We start from the raw sequence: 17,539 nt of genomic DNA on the forward strand, positions 1-17,539 counted from the left end.
GCAGTGATGATTGCCCATTTCATGATTTCAACTTTTAAAATGTTGCCACCTGTATTTGAATGACACACAAACAATCCATCACTGAAGTTTTTTATTTCAAGACAAAAGCAGCCTACATCAAATAGTAGTCTTGGATTCCCTGAAAATCTTTTTTCTTCTTCACTAGTTATGCATGCTGATTGAATTAGTGATTTCTTTCCTTGGGAATAGTGTTATATCAAAATACTATGACATTGTGAGACTGTCTGCAAAATCCAGTGTTTGAACTGTATGACCATATTTTCTCTGTAATAACAATTATGGAATCCTTTTCAGTTATGCAGACAGCATGGCGAGAAAGAAAACCTCAATCTAGAATAAAAGCCGCACATGAAGCATTAGAGAAAAATCCAGAGTAAGTGAAATTTTGCTATTTATTTATTTGTGTTGCATGGAAAACATGTATACATGATTACACAAGCATGTGTTTCTCATGACATTAGGTAGACTGCACAGGGAATTGACCAGACACCAACTGATGGTCATGTTAATCTCTTGACCACACAGGGAATTGACCAGACACCAACTGATGGCCATGCTAACCTCTTGACCACAGAGGGAATTGACCAGACACCAACTGATGGTCATGTTAATCTCTTGACCACACAGGGAATTGACTAGACACCAACTGATGGTCATGTTAATCTCTTGACCACACAGGGAATTGACCAGACACAAACTGATGGTCATGCTGATCTCTTGACCACACAGGGAATTGACCAGACACAAACTGATTGTCATGCTAATCTCTTGACCAATCAGTACACATTCAAGTGACACACCTCAAACCACTTATTCATCTACCATTTTCCTCAGACAGTATATAACTAAAGTGGATTTATTTGGTCGGTTCACTCAAAAAATGTGTGCCTGGAACCTTTGTAGTCTTAGTTTCCTCTGACCCTTTCCACCCCACTTTTGGGGTCAGACTCCATTGTCTATCAAAAAGTTGGAATTTGTCGACACGATTTGGTGTCGGCATAGGTAGCCACTTACTAACCAGCCTAGCAAACTTGAACAACTTTTCATCAAGATATACATGTACCTGCATGAAATCGATAGGAATATGATTTTTTTTCCCTCAAAAATCGTGAGCATATTATTTGTCATGTCTTTAATCCGCTGACAGAAGTGACAAAAGGACATCGTTGCTGATATTTGACCTGGATCTCTCCATTTGCATTCTGACTCACATGACTATACAAATCTCGCAACCTAAATGTCAATGACATCAGAATTCAGAGACTTTTTAGGTAACAACCTTGTTAGCTCAAGTTGACAAAAATCATTTGAGGTGGACACAAAATTTGTATTCATATGTAAATGAGTGGATAGAATATCCTTGTTATTACGATAATGAAATTAAACAATTGTCAGGTTTTATGAAATTTTCGTTTTTTTGTGAATTGAAAAGAATAATACTTTTTAAAAAGTGAAATTTTCACTTAAAGATGTTTAATTTTGCAGAATATATTTTCCTAGTTAGTTGACGTGGTTATTTCTGATTTATTCATTGGTTTGATTTGTTGGTCAGTGACCAGTATTTTATTTCATATGATTTACACTTGTGTATTGTAGCTGTGCCACAGCTCTGATACTACTAGCAGAGGAGGAAGCCACCACAATAGTTGAGGTGAGTTTCAACATTAAGGTTATTTGCAGTGTCTTTTGGCAGGGTCATTCTGTCCAGTACATCTGTCTGAAATCATGTTAATAAATTTACAGCTCTTTGAACTCCTATTTCAAAATGTTATCAGTAATTCCCAGTTCTGTTTTGATTTTGTTTTTATTTTTCAAAAAAAGCTTCCTGGAGTAATTATTATATGACTGTACTGCAAATAAGAATGGTTTTAACAGGATTTTCAGTTAATTAATGGAAATTATTCCTTTCCTGGCCACCTTTTTTTAATGCAACAATTGAAAGGCAAAAGGATACAATCTTTAACATATTTAAAATATAACCTGCACTGTTTTTAAAAAGTCATTGTCCTTCATAGCTGGAACCAGGGCTTTGCCTAATTTTCAGAACAGGTGGATACATAAGCAAGTGCTAGGATTTCAAAGATGTGCAGTTTGATGTAATCATTGAGATCCCTTTTTTTTCTTTTTATAAATTAGGTCATATTTTTGTCCATGAGAATCATTTGAACAAGGTGAGAAAAACAAGTGAACATAAAAACATATCCCCCACCTCTTCTCCAACCACTTCCACCACCAGCAGCATTATAAGCTGAACCACAGTGATAAATGACAACTCCATAATGATTCCAGGTTTGTCTTAGCTGTCAGTGTGACATGGTCACAGCCATGAAAACACCTGATATGAACAAAACTTTTCAGAAATTCAAAAGGGGCCCCGAGTGGTCTAAAGCACTCTCCATTACGGATCACTGCCATCTCACCTCTGTCTGCATGGGTTTGAGTCTCGGATTCAGCTAATGTGGGTATGTGAGAAAGCTTGCCAGTAGCTTCTCGTGGGTCGGTGGTTCTTTCTGGGGTTTTCCCAGGTTCTTCCTCCACCAGTAATACTGGCCGCCATGTATAGCCTATCGTGTGCTGAAAAATGGCGTTAAACCCAACAACAACAACAACAGTCAGAAATTCAAAAAGATCTCAACATATCCTGTCCTTTTTAGAGTAAATTCAATGAAAACATAGCATACATCATGGTATATAGATGATTCAAAAGATGAACTTGATGTTGAAGCTGCCATTGCAACACCCCATGGCACCATCTTGAGTGAGTTGACAGATAAAGCCTCAGTTTTTACTGCATGCTGCATGGTTTTTGAGAAGTTTAAATATAGTAAAAACTTTGAACTATATATAAACTTCTCAAAAACCATAGTTTGCCATCTTTTTGCATTCCCTTTCCACGTTGAACTCTTATGGAACATTAAATCTGACAATCCATTAATATGCTAGATATTACAGGAACATGTTCTCATACAATATGGGAAATATATTGTGTACTTTTGTTATGTACTGTTGGTTGTCTGGTCACATTAGTATAAAAGGTAACGAAAGAGCAGATAAAGCTGCCCTGCAGCCACCATTTCTGAATGGAACACTCCATATAGCATACATGCCAACCATTACACTTTTTTCCACTAAATTATGCCTTATGCGTAAATGTGTTCAGATTGCGCATTTTCAGTATTTCTTCCTCCCCAAAAACTTACTAATTTGTTTTCTCATTTTTGTTAACATCCCATTAATCCCACAGAATGTATTGTAGAAAAGACAGCTTCTGTGTAACTACGACATAAGAGTACACTTGTCCATAGACTTGCATGCACTTTCCTAACAGTATTTTATTCTATTTATAGCAGCTGCTCTATTTCCAAGAAACAACTTTCAAACTTTTGACCTCGGTTTCTATTTATAGCAGCTGTGTGGATTAGTTAGGAGAGAACAGATTGGTTTTCTAACTTTTAATATATGCTTGCAGATTCTTTGTTCTAATTCATATCTGGTACAGAACCAGTCTGTAGGTATTTGGCGCTAAAAGTCAAGTCAGATTTATTCTAGTCATTGCGCGTGTTAAGAGCAAAAATGTTTTTCAGATAATTTCACAGGTAGATTAGGAAAATACAAAAAACTGATTCAAAGATGAATACATGAAGTACACAATACAGCATTCCATTCTATGGCAGCTTCATGCCCCTTGCAGGCTGTGTGGAAAACATTTTAATATTGGTCATGGTGGTAAAACAAAGAAACATTGAATTAGCTTGTTTTACAAATTCCAATCCAATACTTAATGTAACTTTTTTTACAGCAGAACTAAATTGTGGACATGAAATTTATAAATGCAAAGGCGTTATGTACTGAGTTCTTAAAAGAGCACTGCTCCTGGCGGTAGAAGACTACATTGGTTCATTGTTCAAACAGATGTTTCCTGATTCCAAAATTGCAGAAAATATGCATGTGCAAGAACAAAATCATCTAATATTATTAGGTGTTTCGCAGAAGATACTTCATGTAAAATTGCAGAAGCCATGAAAATTGGGCCGTTTAGTACATTTATTGCAACAGACAGGAGTAGTGATTATGATGACAAAGAGTTGTACCCAGTCTATGTAATAGAATTTGACAATGAAAGAGCAAAGTCAAAGTGCTCTTCTTTCACTACCAGAATTAACAGTAGATTCCACTGGATAAAACATTTTTTTATTTGCTTGATAATGCTTTGAATAAACAATTTGGCAGAACTGTAGGGTTTTCAGCTGATACTGGATCAGTGATGACTGGAATTTATAAAAGAGTTGCATTCTTTATTTTGAAAAATGTCTCCATCAGTGTATATATCAGGTTGTCTTTGTCATATGATGCACCATGCTGCAGGAAAGGCTGCTGATAAATTAGAAGGAGAAATCCTGAAGTATCAAGTTGGCATTCTACCTGACAATGTACTTCATGCGGACAGAGTTGATTTTTTTCATCTTATTTCCCAGCTAAATGACCCAATAACTGTAAGATATACATTTCCTCTTTTTTTTTCAGGTTATGACAGTAATATTGGTTCTTTACCATTCTAATGCTGACTGTGAGAGATTGTTCAGTATTGTTAACAAAAATAAAACTGAATTCAAATCCAGGCTCAGTAACCCAGTACTTAGTACTCTACTGGTGTGCAAAACATTCATAGTCTCAGCTGGTACAAAATGTTTTGAAATGCAATATGAGAGTCTGTTGCTTTTTAAAGTTCAAAGTGCTATATATGAAAACTTGAAGCAGTAATTGATGTTAAGAGTCCAGAGGGATAAATAAATCATTTTGTACATATGCTCATTTGATTTTTATCATTATATATGGATTACTCTTTTTCTGCTTGGATTACTCTTTTTGTCCACTTGGATTACACTTTTTCCTTTCCAGGGGTTGGCATGTATGATTTAGTGACTAAAAATGTTGTAAAAATCAGCACATTCATTATACTTGGCAAAAAATGTGGAATGACAACTCAACAAACTTAAAGATTATCAATCCCAGAGTGACATCCCCTGTACAGCATGCATTGTAGAGATGAGGTGGTATTCTGCTGATCATGTATCAGATACAAATTTCTAACTTGTTTATACCTCCTATTAACTTTGACCTGAAGGCATATCATGTCACTGTCCACTTGCATGGGAACAGTTTCCACCCTGTGGAGTTAAGTATTTTGACATGAAGAAAACTATGAGTACATACAACCCAAGAAAATCATGAAACTTACAGGAAATGCAGTTTATGCAACAAAATTTTAATCATGTTTTAAGGATTTTACATGTTTTAGCTTTATTATTTTATATACATTTTTCCAAATTTTAACATCTTTATGTTTTATAGTTATTCTTAATGTTTACTTTTTTGGAAGGGTTTATCTTTAAAAATTTTGTTGTAGTTCATTTTAACATAAATTTACCATTAATATGCATTACATGATCACTTGTATGCTGTAGTGCCATACAGTACTACTACATACATATATATTCATGTCTAAGAAGTGTTTGTTCACTGGAAATGTCAGTAGTATGTGTGTGTGTGCGTGCGTGTGTGTGTGTTTTTATCCAAATGCTTCTGTTCAAGCCTTAATTTCTTTAAACATGTAAGCACTTAACCTTTCTCAAAACTGCTGGTCAACTGGTGATAAACAGGGCATGTCATACAAGTGCTGCATAATAAACGGTAACCATAAGAAAAATCAGCCAAGCCTTATGCATCAAGCCTTGTCTACATCCCCAGTTGTAAAGGGCTGGTGGTGTATTTCTAGATTTGTACAATGAAGAACACGAGAAGTGTCTTCTGGTTGCAACATTCAGCAAGTATATGTGATCAAAATGCTCATTCAAAAGGGCATTACTTAAACAAGTATGTAATAGGAAAAGACATAACACTGTAGCAAGGCTGCCAAGTTTCAAATATTGAAGAGGCAAGTATACATCTAGAGAAATGACAGTGCCATCTGGGAAGCATTTCACCCTCTAAAACAAAGTTGAACAGAATTATCTTGTTTGTGGAATGTGACACAACAGCATGACCTAGAGTAAGACAACTTGAGTGGCAGAATTAAGTGACCCTAGTAGTTGTAGGAGTAACTCTGGGTCAGAAAACTCTGTGAACCTCGGTTAGTGTGCTTCCCTCCAGAATCTAAAATAATCTCAAGTAATAGAGGAATGTCATTAGTCCAGAAGTTTTATGAGGGGCAAGTGGGAGTCTGTTGAAGAGCAGAATCATAAGTTCCTTTGTTGGTTTTTCACATGCTGATGGTGAATTGTTTATAAGAAAATAATGTACGATTACTTCAGTACCTTACTTATGGTGTGCAGTCCAGCAAATGGCTACAGATAGGTGGTCATCTAGATCCAGACCCAAAAGGTTGTCAAACACATACATTATATAGTTCCTTCCATTTAACATGGAACAGACACCACGGTTATGGAATAATAGGTAGTTTTTTTATGGCATCAGAGACAGCAGTTTTGGATATTACTTCTCAGTGACCAGGTGTCTCAGGAATTTCTATTTTATCTCCAATCTCAACATATACCAAAGAATACTAATTTTTATCAATAAGGTCATTTATGGTGGTATATTTAGTCATTATGTGATGAAGAAACATCTATTTTCAGTTTCCTCCTTGAGTATTGTCATTCATCAGTGCCATTAGGATTAATGTAATAACTCTAAAGCAAAGCAAGTAGAATAGGGGCCAAGTTATATATATATATATGCATATATATATATATATATATATATATATATATATATATATATATACACACACACACACACACACACACACACACACACATATTTGGAGGTCCCCTTTTTCATTGCAGGTGGGTTGACTTCTAATGATAGTGACCACTGTATGAAATCTACCTGTTAATAAAATACCTGCTTCATTCTGCATGTTGGATCACTAATAATAATAATACCAAAGCAAACTTATCTGAAAAATTCCAGTCAAAATGATATTGTATATCATATGATCCTTCTGGATGTTTTTATTTTTTTCAACAGGCAGAGAAGTTATTTAAACAAGCATATAAAGTTGCCGAAGCAAATTACAGGAAAACCCAGCAGACCCAACATCATAGTTCCTCACAAGAAGCACAGCACAGTAAGTAGAGACTCGTCAGTTTAGAGACAAATTTTTTATGGTACTATAACATCAACTTGTACCAAGGATCAGCATTGTTCCCAGACCAAGGGCACTGGTTGCTTGAGTGGCAGTTTTAGGGTAAGGTCCCTTCTAAGGACACTCCTTTTTTTTCTTCTTCAAAATGGGGCATTTTTATGCATTCCACTTGTGCATTTTTAATAATAATATTTGCAATGCATAATAAAATATGGTTAACTGGTACTAAATTGATGTTCCATTGGCGCTTGTATACTGTTACTATATGTGGTTTGTTAGATTTCCAAAGGTTTCAACAGAGACTAATCCCCAGGAGAGCATAGTACAGTGCCATCCTAAAGTAGACTATGAACAACCCTTGATAATCATGATGGTGATGTCAGGTGTTTGCCATGAAAACCTGCACTAGTAAGCTCTGATACTGAACTTGAGACCACAGGTGCAAAGCAAGTGTGTTACTGCTGCACTATCCAAGGATTTTGTTTTGTAGAAGAAGCAGTTTTGAATCTGTGGTGTGAAATTTGTAATTACTCAACCTTCATCATACCGCAGACCCATCTACTTTTAGAGTGCCCATGCTCAAAATGTATTCATTTTGTTTTACCACATTTAACAAGTTGGTCCTATTTCATTACATCCTATCAACACACCAACTGGTCCAAAAGGAAAATAAGGCTTATCTGATGTCCGATATGGCCACAACATTATTCTACTTGAAATTTTTTGTATCAGTACTTGGAAGTAAAGTTATATTTACATGGAGTATTCACGAGAAAATTTTTTATGATGCCTAATTCGCCATATTTGAAAATGGTCCTGCTATGATGGCCAGTATGGCAGCCATTATGAAAAATCATATCACTACACCCCCTTAATGGGTGGTCGTATTAGCATGGGGTTTTCACTAAAAGATTTATTAGGATGTCAGGTTGGTTCTAAATGAAAATGGTGCCAATCTGATGTCCAGTATGGCCACTACAATGGCCATGTTGAAAATCTTGTTATTGCTACTTCTCAAGGATGAAGACTAATATTGCCATGGGGTTTTCACCAGAGATAACTTAGACTGTCTAGTTGATCCTACATGAAAATGGTGACGATCTATTGTCCATTATGATTGCCATAGTGATCATATAATGAAAATCTTGTTTGCAATACTAATCCTCCTGGGTGAAAGGTATTGTTGATATGGGGGTTTCACCAGGGGACATCTTGTGGTGTATAGTTGATCCACAATAAAAATGGTGTCAATCTGATCTTCAATATGGCCACAACAATGACTGTCCTTGAAAATATTATCACTGCTCAGTAGATGGTGGTATCAACATGGGTTTTTTTACTAAAGCACTTGTTATGATGTCTGTTAGGTCCTAATGGTGTCATTTGGACATTCATTATGCCTTCCTCAGTGGACATCTTGAAAATCATGTTACCACTATTCATACTAAATGAATAGTCATATCAGCATGGCTTTTTCACTGAAAGACTTTTTTATCACGTCTAGTTGGTGATAAATGAAAATGGTGCAGATCCTACTTCTAATGTTTGCCGTAAAGGCTGTCTGGAAAATCTTGTTATTGCTACATCTAGATGGTTGGTCATATCAGCAGTGTGCTTCCACCAAAAGATTTCTAATGTTTGCCATAAGGGCTGTCTGGAAAATCTTGTTAATTACTACATCTAGATGGTTGGTCATGTCAGCAGTTTGCTTCCACCAAAAGATTTCTAACGATATCTAGTTGGTCATATCAGCAGTGTGCTTCCACCAAAAGATTTCTAATGGTATCTAGTTGGTCATATCAGCAGTGTGCTTCCACCAAAAGATTTCTAATGGTATCTAGTTGGTCATATCAGCAGTGTGCTTCCACCAAAAGATTTCTAATGGTATCTAGTTGGTCATATCAGCAGTGTGCTTCCACCAAAAGATTTCTAATGATACCTAGTTGGTCATATCAGCAGTGTGCTTCCACCAAAAGATTTCTAATGATATCTAGTTGGTCATATCAGCAGTGTGCTTCCACCAAAAGATTTCTAATGGTATCTAGTTGGTCATATCAGCAGTGTGCTTCCACCAAAAGATTTCTAATGGTATCTAGTTGGTCATATCAGCAGTGTGCTTCCACCAAAAGATTTCTAATGGTATCTAGTTGGTCATATCAGCAGTGTGCTTCCTCCAAAAGATTTCTAATGATATCTAGTTGGTCATAAGAGAAAATGATGCTGATCTGACTAATAATATGATTGCCATAATGGCTAACTTGAAAATCTTGTTATCACTACTTCTCCTAGATGGCTGGTCATATAGATAATGTACTGTCACTGAAAGATTTCTTATGACATCTAGTTGCTACTAAGTAGAAGTGATACCAGTCTGATGTTGAATATGGCCACCATTCCATCAATCTTGAAAATTTTATTATTGCTTTTCCAAATGGGAAGTCGTATCAACATGGGATTTTCACCAGAAGGATTCTTGTGATTAATTTTTAGGCACAAATGAAAAGATATGTCCACCGTTGCATCTAATTTGAAAATCTTGTTTTAGCCAAAGAATATCAAGGATGGTTTCTTCACTCCAAAGTTCAAAGGAAGATTTGATCTTAAGTTCCTGGAAATTCTTATTAGACCAGAGAGCATCTGTCCATTCAAGGGACTCTTGTTTATGAGTGACACATAAACTTGGTACATTTGCTAATTATTAGAAGATATACATGTTAGAAAATCATCAGTTTTGTCTGAAGAGTGCTGTTCATTTTTTAACAGTAACTTATTATTTCCATCATGGGGTTGTGGTGAGATGCAGTGGAGGCAGCGGTATATTTACACGATGAAACTGCTGATGATTCCTTTGTAATTTTTTTTATGTTGTGTCCATCTATCTGTCACATTCTTGACAATTTATATCTTTTGTACTATTTGAGATATACTCCTGAATCGTGGTATGCATTTGTATCATGGCAAGAATTGTGTCATGTTTAAGAATGGGTTATGTCAAATTATTACTTTTAGAGAGGACTGTTCTGTAAACAGTAATAAGTGATCTTACTGTAATTTGTTCATTTAGTTCAGTAATTCACTTCCTATCCAAAGGCATTGATCAGTTTAGCGAATGACGAGATAATTGTTTTCAGTTTCTGTTAGGACCGCTTTATAGATCACACAGATATATTTAAATCACCACATTTTTTAAATGACTGTTTCTTTCCAGGAAGAGACAGTAATGTATTAGTATATATCAAAAGACGTCTAGCAATGTGTGCCAGAAGGCTAGGCAGAACACGGGAAGCAGTCAAGATGATGAGAGAAGTAAGTGAATAGTACTTGTCCCAGTCAAGATGATGAGAGAAGTAAGTGAATAGTACTTGACCCAGTCAAGATGATGAGAGAAGTAAGTGAATAGTACTTGACCCAGTCAAGATGATGAGAGAAGTAAGTGAATAGTACTTGTCCCAGTCAAGATGATGAGAGAAGTAAGTGAATAGTACTTGTCCCAGTCAAGATGATGAGAGAAGTAAGTGAATAGTACTTGTCCTAGTCAAGATGATGAGAGAAGTAAGTGAGCAGCACTTTTTCCAGTCAAGATGATGAGAGAAGTAAGTGAATAGTACTTGACCCAGTCAAGATGATGAGAGAAGTAAGTGAATAGTACTTGTCCTAGTCAAGATGATGAGAGAAGTAAGTGAGCAGCACTTTTCCCAGTCAAGATGATGAGAGAAGTGAATAGTACTTGTCCCAGTCAAGATGATGAGAGAAGTAAGTGAGTAGTACTTGTTCCTTTAAGTTGATAAGAGACGTAAGTGAGCAGCACTTGTCCCAGTCAGGATGATGAGAGAAATGAATCACGCTTGTCTCAGTCAAGATGATGAGAGAAGTAAGTCAGTTGCACTTGTCACAGTTAAGGTGATGAGAGAAATGAATAGCACTTGTCCCAGTCAAGATGATGAGATAAATAAATGCATAGTACATATTTCTTCAAGATAATAAGAAAAGTAAGTGAACAGTACCTGTCCCAGCAAAATGATGAGAGAAGTTAATAGTACTTATCCCACTCTATCCACCACATTCCTTAGGATGTTACTTAAAATTAAAAAAAATAACAGGCACTCGGTGCAAGCGTGATACTTAAATAGGTCCTAATGATTAAAATATCATGTCTGGAATAAAGAGATGAAACTTTCTTGGTTGAGTGTAGAAATAAAGAAACCATTTATTAGAAGGGTTTCTAACCCACTGTGTTCACTCCAGATTTTCATTATCTGGACCTTCATGTCAAGTTTGCATTGGGGGGTACATGTGTAAACAAAAACAAAGTCAGCTTCTTTTGAAATATGTTCAGGACTGTCAACAAGTAGCCATCATAGACAAAATTTATAGCTGATTGGTTCACGCTAGATGATAAATGAGATTGATCTCCAGCACTTGTTAAGGACACAAAATGCATACAGATGTATTTGCAAAGAGTGAATCTGCATCTCTCAGCCCCGGGATGAGTGAGTAGTAAAGTTTGCACAGCCAATTTTTACCCAGTCTGAGAGGATGAGTGGTTTTCCTGAGCCCAGACTAGATTTTTGTCTTAACTTGAGGTTGCAAAGGGAACAACTTATTCACACTGAGCCAGCTCAATCATTGGTCTTTTGGAGATGAGAATTTTCTGCCAGTTTGTGAAATTCCTGAATGCTTTAGATTGATTAGATCATTTTCTTTAAGTCTGTAAATTCAAAGAGAAAATGGGGGAGGGGAGTAAGGCCTTTAAACGAAAATGGGGTTTTCATATGATACAGCGTGAAAATACTATGACACCATTTTAACAGGTATAATATTACTTTGACATATCTATTTATTCCAGTTTTTTGCAGGCTGATCATCAGTTAAACACAATATTTTATCTTAGCAAAGTGTACGACGTATAACCAGTCTAATGATTATGACTGCTACAGAATGCAAGTCAGTGTTTCAAAAATTATTACATGTTATCATTATAATACAGTTCAGTGTGTTTAGCAGGAAAAGAGGTTCACTTTTCTTTCACAGATAGATGATAGCAAAGTTTGCAAATTAAATAATACTGTCAAAAATAAATTTGTATGGATTTGGCTAGAGGTGGAGATCATACCCAGTGGCAAAGAAAAACTTCTTTCAGAAAGTGGAATTGAGAGGAAGGTAGAGTGGACAATATAGAGATTACCTGCTCCAAGTTTTTGTTATCCCTTTACAGTTTCAGTACACATGTGAATTAGCATTCACAAGCAGTGTGAATAAAATCAGATCTCCACTGTCCTACATGAAGATCTGATAGTGACCATTTAGGGGTCATGTTCTGGTGACCTTTGAATTAGCCATTGGAAATACAGCTTCCAGAAATCTGAAAGTGAATAAAATTGGTTGGCACACATTGATGGTCTTCATCTGTACTGCTCAGTCTCCCAGATGCAAAGATAAAAGGCTTAATTTCATTGGCTGATAAAATTAGCAAATGTGGTAATAACATAGGTCATCAGAACATGATTCCTAAGTGGACGCTGTCAAATATTCAGCATAATACAGTGGAGATTTGATTTTAATCAGTTGTATTCACAAGCTGAAATATGTTAACAGGTAGTACTAAAGTGTGAAAAGAACTTCTCACTAACAGAAGAAGTAATTGCGAATAAAACTATTATTTTCTTTACTTATTTATCAGATTCAGTAATTCTTTTTAAAATGAAGATAATAACAAAATACACAGACAAATCTATTTACAAGATAAATTTTCATAATAGGTTAATATATCCTGGGAATTTATTCACAAAGAAGGGAAAATATTAATAATAATAATAATAATAAAAAGTACTGTCACATTTTTAAAAAGGAAATTGCTAAGTTCTCAAATTGAACAATCTTCTTGTTTGTAATGTTTAATTTTAACAGAATTTGCCAGTATTACTTGGCTATCTATTCCATTAGATCAGGCTATGATGGAAAACACATGATCTTTTTGCACTTGTGTATTTTTTTGGCAAATATTTTATGTAATGACTGGTCCAATGACAAAACATTCTAATATTGGTATGTTGTAAATATGTTTTACAATGTATTTTGTCCTTATCTTTCCTTTGAAAAGAAGAATAATGGAATTTGATCAAGTAATGAAGAAATTACTAGAGAATACTAGAAAAGTCATTTTCGCATATATATTATATATATATATATATATATATATATATATATATATATATATATATATATATATATATATATATATATATATATATATATATATTCTTTTTTGCCACTTATTTTATATACTGTGTGCAGTGACCAAGTTTATGACAAGAAATAATATTAAAAAATGTTTGGTATTATTGCATTAATAAAGTGTTAAATATTTCAGTTAAAATATTTCACATTTGATCAAGTTGTAAAGAAAATAGGAGTTCTTTTCACAATTATTTCTTCATTTCACAAGTCATTTTGCATACTGTTGTCCATACTGACTGGTTGTTTGCCCTAATTGGTGTGTTTCATCATCTTTTAATTTTTTTAAAAATGATTTAATTTTATACAGAAATAAAGAAAATACAGGTTCTTTTTGTACTTATGTCTTTTCACAAGTCATTTTACATACCACTGTGTATACTGGCTGGTCATGTGACCAAAAAATGTCATGAAAATACATGTTCCAGATGCATTAGTCAGTGTGTTTTATCATTATCTTTCATTTAAAACAAATTTTGCATTTGATAAAGTAGTCAATAAAATACAAGTTCTTTTCACAAGTCATTTTACAAACCTTGTTTATGTGCTGACTGATCATATATTGAAAATGTTATGAAAATTCATGTTGTAAATGCATTAGTCATTGTAGTTTGTCATGATCTTTCATGTTGTAAATGCATTAGTCATTGTATTTTGTCATGATCTTTCATGTTGTAAATGCATTAGTCATTGTAGTTTGTCATGATCTTTCATGTTGTAAATGCATTAGACATTGTATTTTGTCATGATCTTTCATGTTGTAAATGCATTAGACATTGTATTTTGTCATGATCTTTCATCATGTAAATGCCTTAATCATTGTATTTTGTCATGATCTTTCATGTTGTAAATGCATTAGTCATCATATTTTGTCACGATCTTTCATGTTGTAAATGCATTTGTCATTGTATTTTGTCATGATCTTTAAGAAAAATTAAATAAATTTGAATTTGATAAGTAAATAAAGAAAATCCAGATGCTTTTTTTAACTTATTTCTTTTCTAAAGTCATTTTACATACTGCTTTTTGTACTGGTTGTGTGACCAAAATGTTTTGAAAATACATGTAAATGTATTTATAGCTTTAAAAAATTTCATTATCATTCTTTTTAAGAAATAATTATTGAATTTGACAAAGAAATAAAGTAACTATGAGTTCTTTTCACACTTCAATACTACCAATATGTTAACTACCTTTATGAGCGATATCATGTCCACTAAAATTGACAGTTTTATCAATACATAAATCGGAGGATTTGGGAAAAAGATATGCTGTTGAATCATTGTTATGTAGAGCCTTTAAATTTGAAATCGATGACAGTTGATACCCCATGAAGAATAGCTGATTCACAGTTCAGTGGAACCCCGCTATAATGCGATAGTTGGGGTCCAAAAAATTGGATGGTGTTAATATTAGGGTCGCATTAATGTGGGGTTTTACAGTGTTTTACTTTTTTCAGAGAACAACTCGTTGGCACATATACATGTATTCATGTCTAATGTATATGATGAATAGGGTAACAACACCATTTACTATCGTGCCATCGTGGCATGCAGTTCATCTATAATGCACGTAATTCCATTGAAAAAATGCACACAGATTTGCAATATTCATAAACATTTTTACCAGATCATTGTGTCTGAATTCAACATCTAATATACAGCATGAACAGAGTATCAACACCATTTACTTGCAGTTTGATATCATACCGTTGGGGCTTGCAATTAATCCATAATATATGTAATTCCATTGCAAAAATTGCATACATATTTAAACTATTCAATAATTTTGTCACACATCTAAATTCAATGGGAAAAATTAAGAGCAAAATTAGGTTAAGAAAGATGAAGCACATGATGGTTCATTACGTTCCAGGGCCTATGAACAGTGTCTGTACAAATTTCGTACTTCTGAAATTTTCTCATATGTGTTTCCATGTACATTTATCGATTGCAAATTTCCAGTAATTAATGCTTGTACGCCTATTTGTTTGAACGACTAAAGCAAGAATAATTAACAATCAACACGTTTTCAGCGTGCATATAACTTTTACTTCATATTTTGTGAATATTGAAAGAAACGTGTGAAAACTACTTTACTAATCATTGCGCAGAGTGCAGAGAATGACTTGCATTTGTGAACTTGCTTTTCATAACAGTAAAATATTTCTTAAAAAATAGGAAATTAATGAGTTCATAAATAAACACCTTACCCATGTAAAACCAGAGAACTAAGTGCAGTAGGCCTGCAATGGTCAAGAGTCACTTTTATAAATTTTAAACATAATGCATGTACAATTTCACACCCTTTCAATTTCCAGCTAATAAAGCGGACATTATTTACCAGTCAACTGATTGCATCTAATAACACCTCCAAGCCCAGCAAACATGTTGACAGCTTTCATTTTTTGATGTTTATTAAACTGAGAATCTTTTATCAACCACCGCATTGTCTGCTGCTTGGTTGTGTATGCAGTTAAAGAAGAAACACATGTTTGCTATTGTTTGAGCAATGATTGTATACAGAATTAATTGAAGACAATCACAAAGACGAAATACTGGCTTTACTCATGGACCAGTAATAAGTAACATTTATGATATTGTTTATTTTGGCATAACTCTTGAAGAACCTGGTGATATTGTTAAATTTCAGAAGCTACGCCACAATCATATTATATTAAAATTCATACGCGAACTCTTCCCCAAAATGATAATAAACGTTTTACACACTATTTCTCGTACTTTTAAAAAAAAAATTCCCGGTACGAGAAAAGTACACATGTATTTAAAATTTCAGGAACCACGCCACGATCATATTAAATTCGAATTCATATGCGATCTCTTCTCCATGATGATAATACATTTTTTATACACTATTTCATGTACTTTGAACAATAAATATTTTTTTCATGTGCAAATGAATATACAAAATTTCAGGAGCCATGCTATAACTGTGTTATAGCGGGACATGTTATAGCACTGTACATGTATTACTAAAGGTTTGAAAATGCTCAAAACTGAGAGGTGACCTTTCGGCTTGTCAAAATATTTTCAAGTTATATTCTTTTTTGTCAAGTAAAGTATTATCATGTAGCAGCCAGATAACCTAAGCTGCAGGGTGAATTTGAAATGATATGTGAAAAGTTTATATCATGTCATGAAAAGTTCATGAGAAAAATATAAATCTTGTGAATGAAACTAGATTGGCGGCCATTAAGGTACAGATATCTGCATCATTGTAAATAAGTTTACCAAAATATGTTGCTGTGTTCAAAACAGTCCATGATAAAAATTGTATTACATTGCCTGCAGAAGATATTTTAAAGGGTTTCATCTGTTTTGCCTTTTCATATTGATTTTCTAAACAGAAAAATATACCAGGCATACATGAACATCAAAACATTTTGGTGCCACAAAGTCTTTATTTTCTTAATATTCAGGTTCACCATGTATGGACTTAGGCAAGGCCCATATTACATTTTAAATGCAAATTATGTTAAGATCACTTTTGTCTATTTATATTTCTGTGTCAGTCTTCTCACTCTTTTCTTTATTACTATTAATACTGAATTTTAGCAGAATTTTTGTACTGCTGTGCTATTGATAGTGATAGAAAAACATTTTCTCAACAGATAAGCTTGTTTAGCAATTGCTAAAACGATAAATTATTAGAACCTTTCATAAGGGCCAGAAAAAAATACATCATAAAAAGTCACTACATTAAGTGTGTACATAAGCTTACATAGGAGGGCATTCTTATTCTACAGAGAATTTAAGTTGCAACATGCTTCTATAGTTGTATAGGTCTTGAGATCTTAACATTTGAATTTATATTTCAGATCATGAAAGAATTTCCAATGCTGAGCATGTTCAACATTCATGAAAATTTAATAGAAGCCCTGCTAGAAACACAAGCATATGCTGATGTCCAAGCAGTGCTAGCTAAATATGATGGTATGCATCATTTTCATATTATTAAGACTCAAAAACCATCGTTCTTTATCTTAAGGAATTCTCTCATCCTTCATAAATAAAGCTAGGCAGTGTTGGCTCAAAGCAAAATGAAGATGGTATATATTTTGACTAATTCAAAGGGAATACAAGCAAACTCTGAAAAAAATGTTGGACTTCATTTAAG

At 34.2% G+C, this 17,539-nt stretch overlaps 1 protein-coding gene across 5 annotated transcripts in view; it reads left to right on the forward strand.

Annotated features, from left to right (window-relative positions):
- The window catches only part of LOC149787989 (suppressor of tumorigenicity 7 protein homolog), a 132,042-nt gene that overhangs the window by 91,129 nt on the left and 23,374 nt on the right, over nt 1-17,539 (forward strand). For all 5 annotated transcript variants that reach the window (XM_089974267.1, XM_089974269.1, XM_089974268.1 and 2 more), the window contains exons 5-9: nt 316-394; nt 1,618-1,672; nt 7,051-7,150; nt 10,377-10,474; nt 17,241-17,355. In XM_089974267.1, coding sequence (XP_089830393.1) covers nt 316-394; nt 1,618-1,672; nt 7,051-7,150; nt 10,377-10,474; nt 17,241-17,355 — 447 coding nt within the window. The remainder of the gene's footprint in view (nt 1-315; nt 395-1,617; nt 1,673-7,050; nt 7,151-10,376; nt 10,475-17,240; nt 17,356-17,539) is intronic.

The sequence above is a fragment of the Sinohyriopsis cumingii genome, chromosome 11 (genome assembly GCF_028554795.1).
Source record: "Sinohyriopsis cumingii isolate HCF-2022 chromosome 11, ASM2855479v2, whole genome shotgun sequence".
In the NCBI taxonomy this organism is placed as follows: domain Eukaryota; kingdom Metazoa; phylum Mollusca; class Bivalvia; order Unionida; family Unionidae; genus Sinohyriopsis; species Sinohyriopsis cumingii.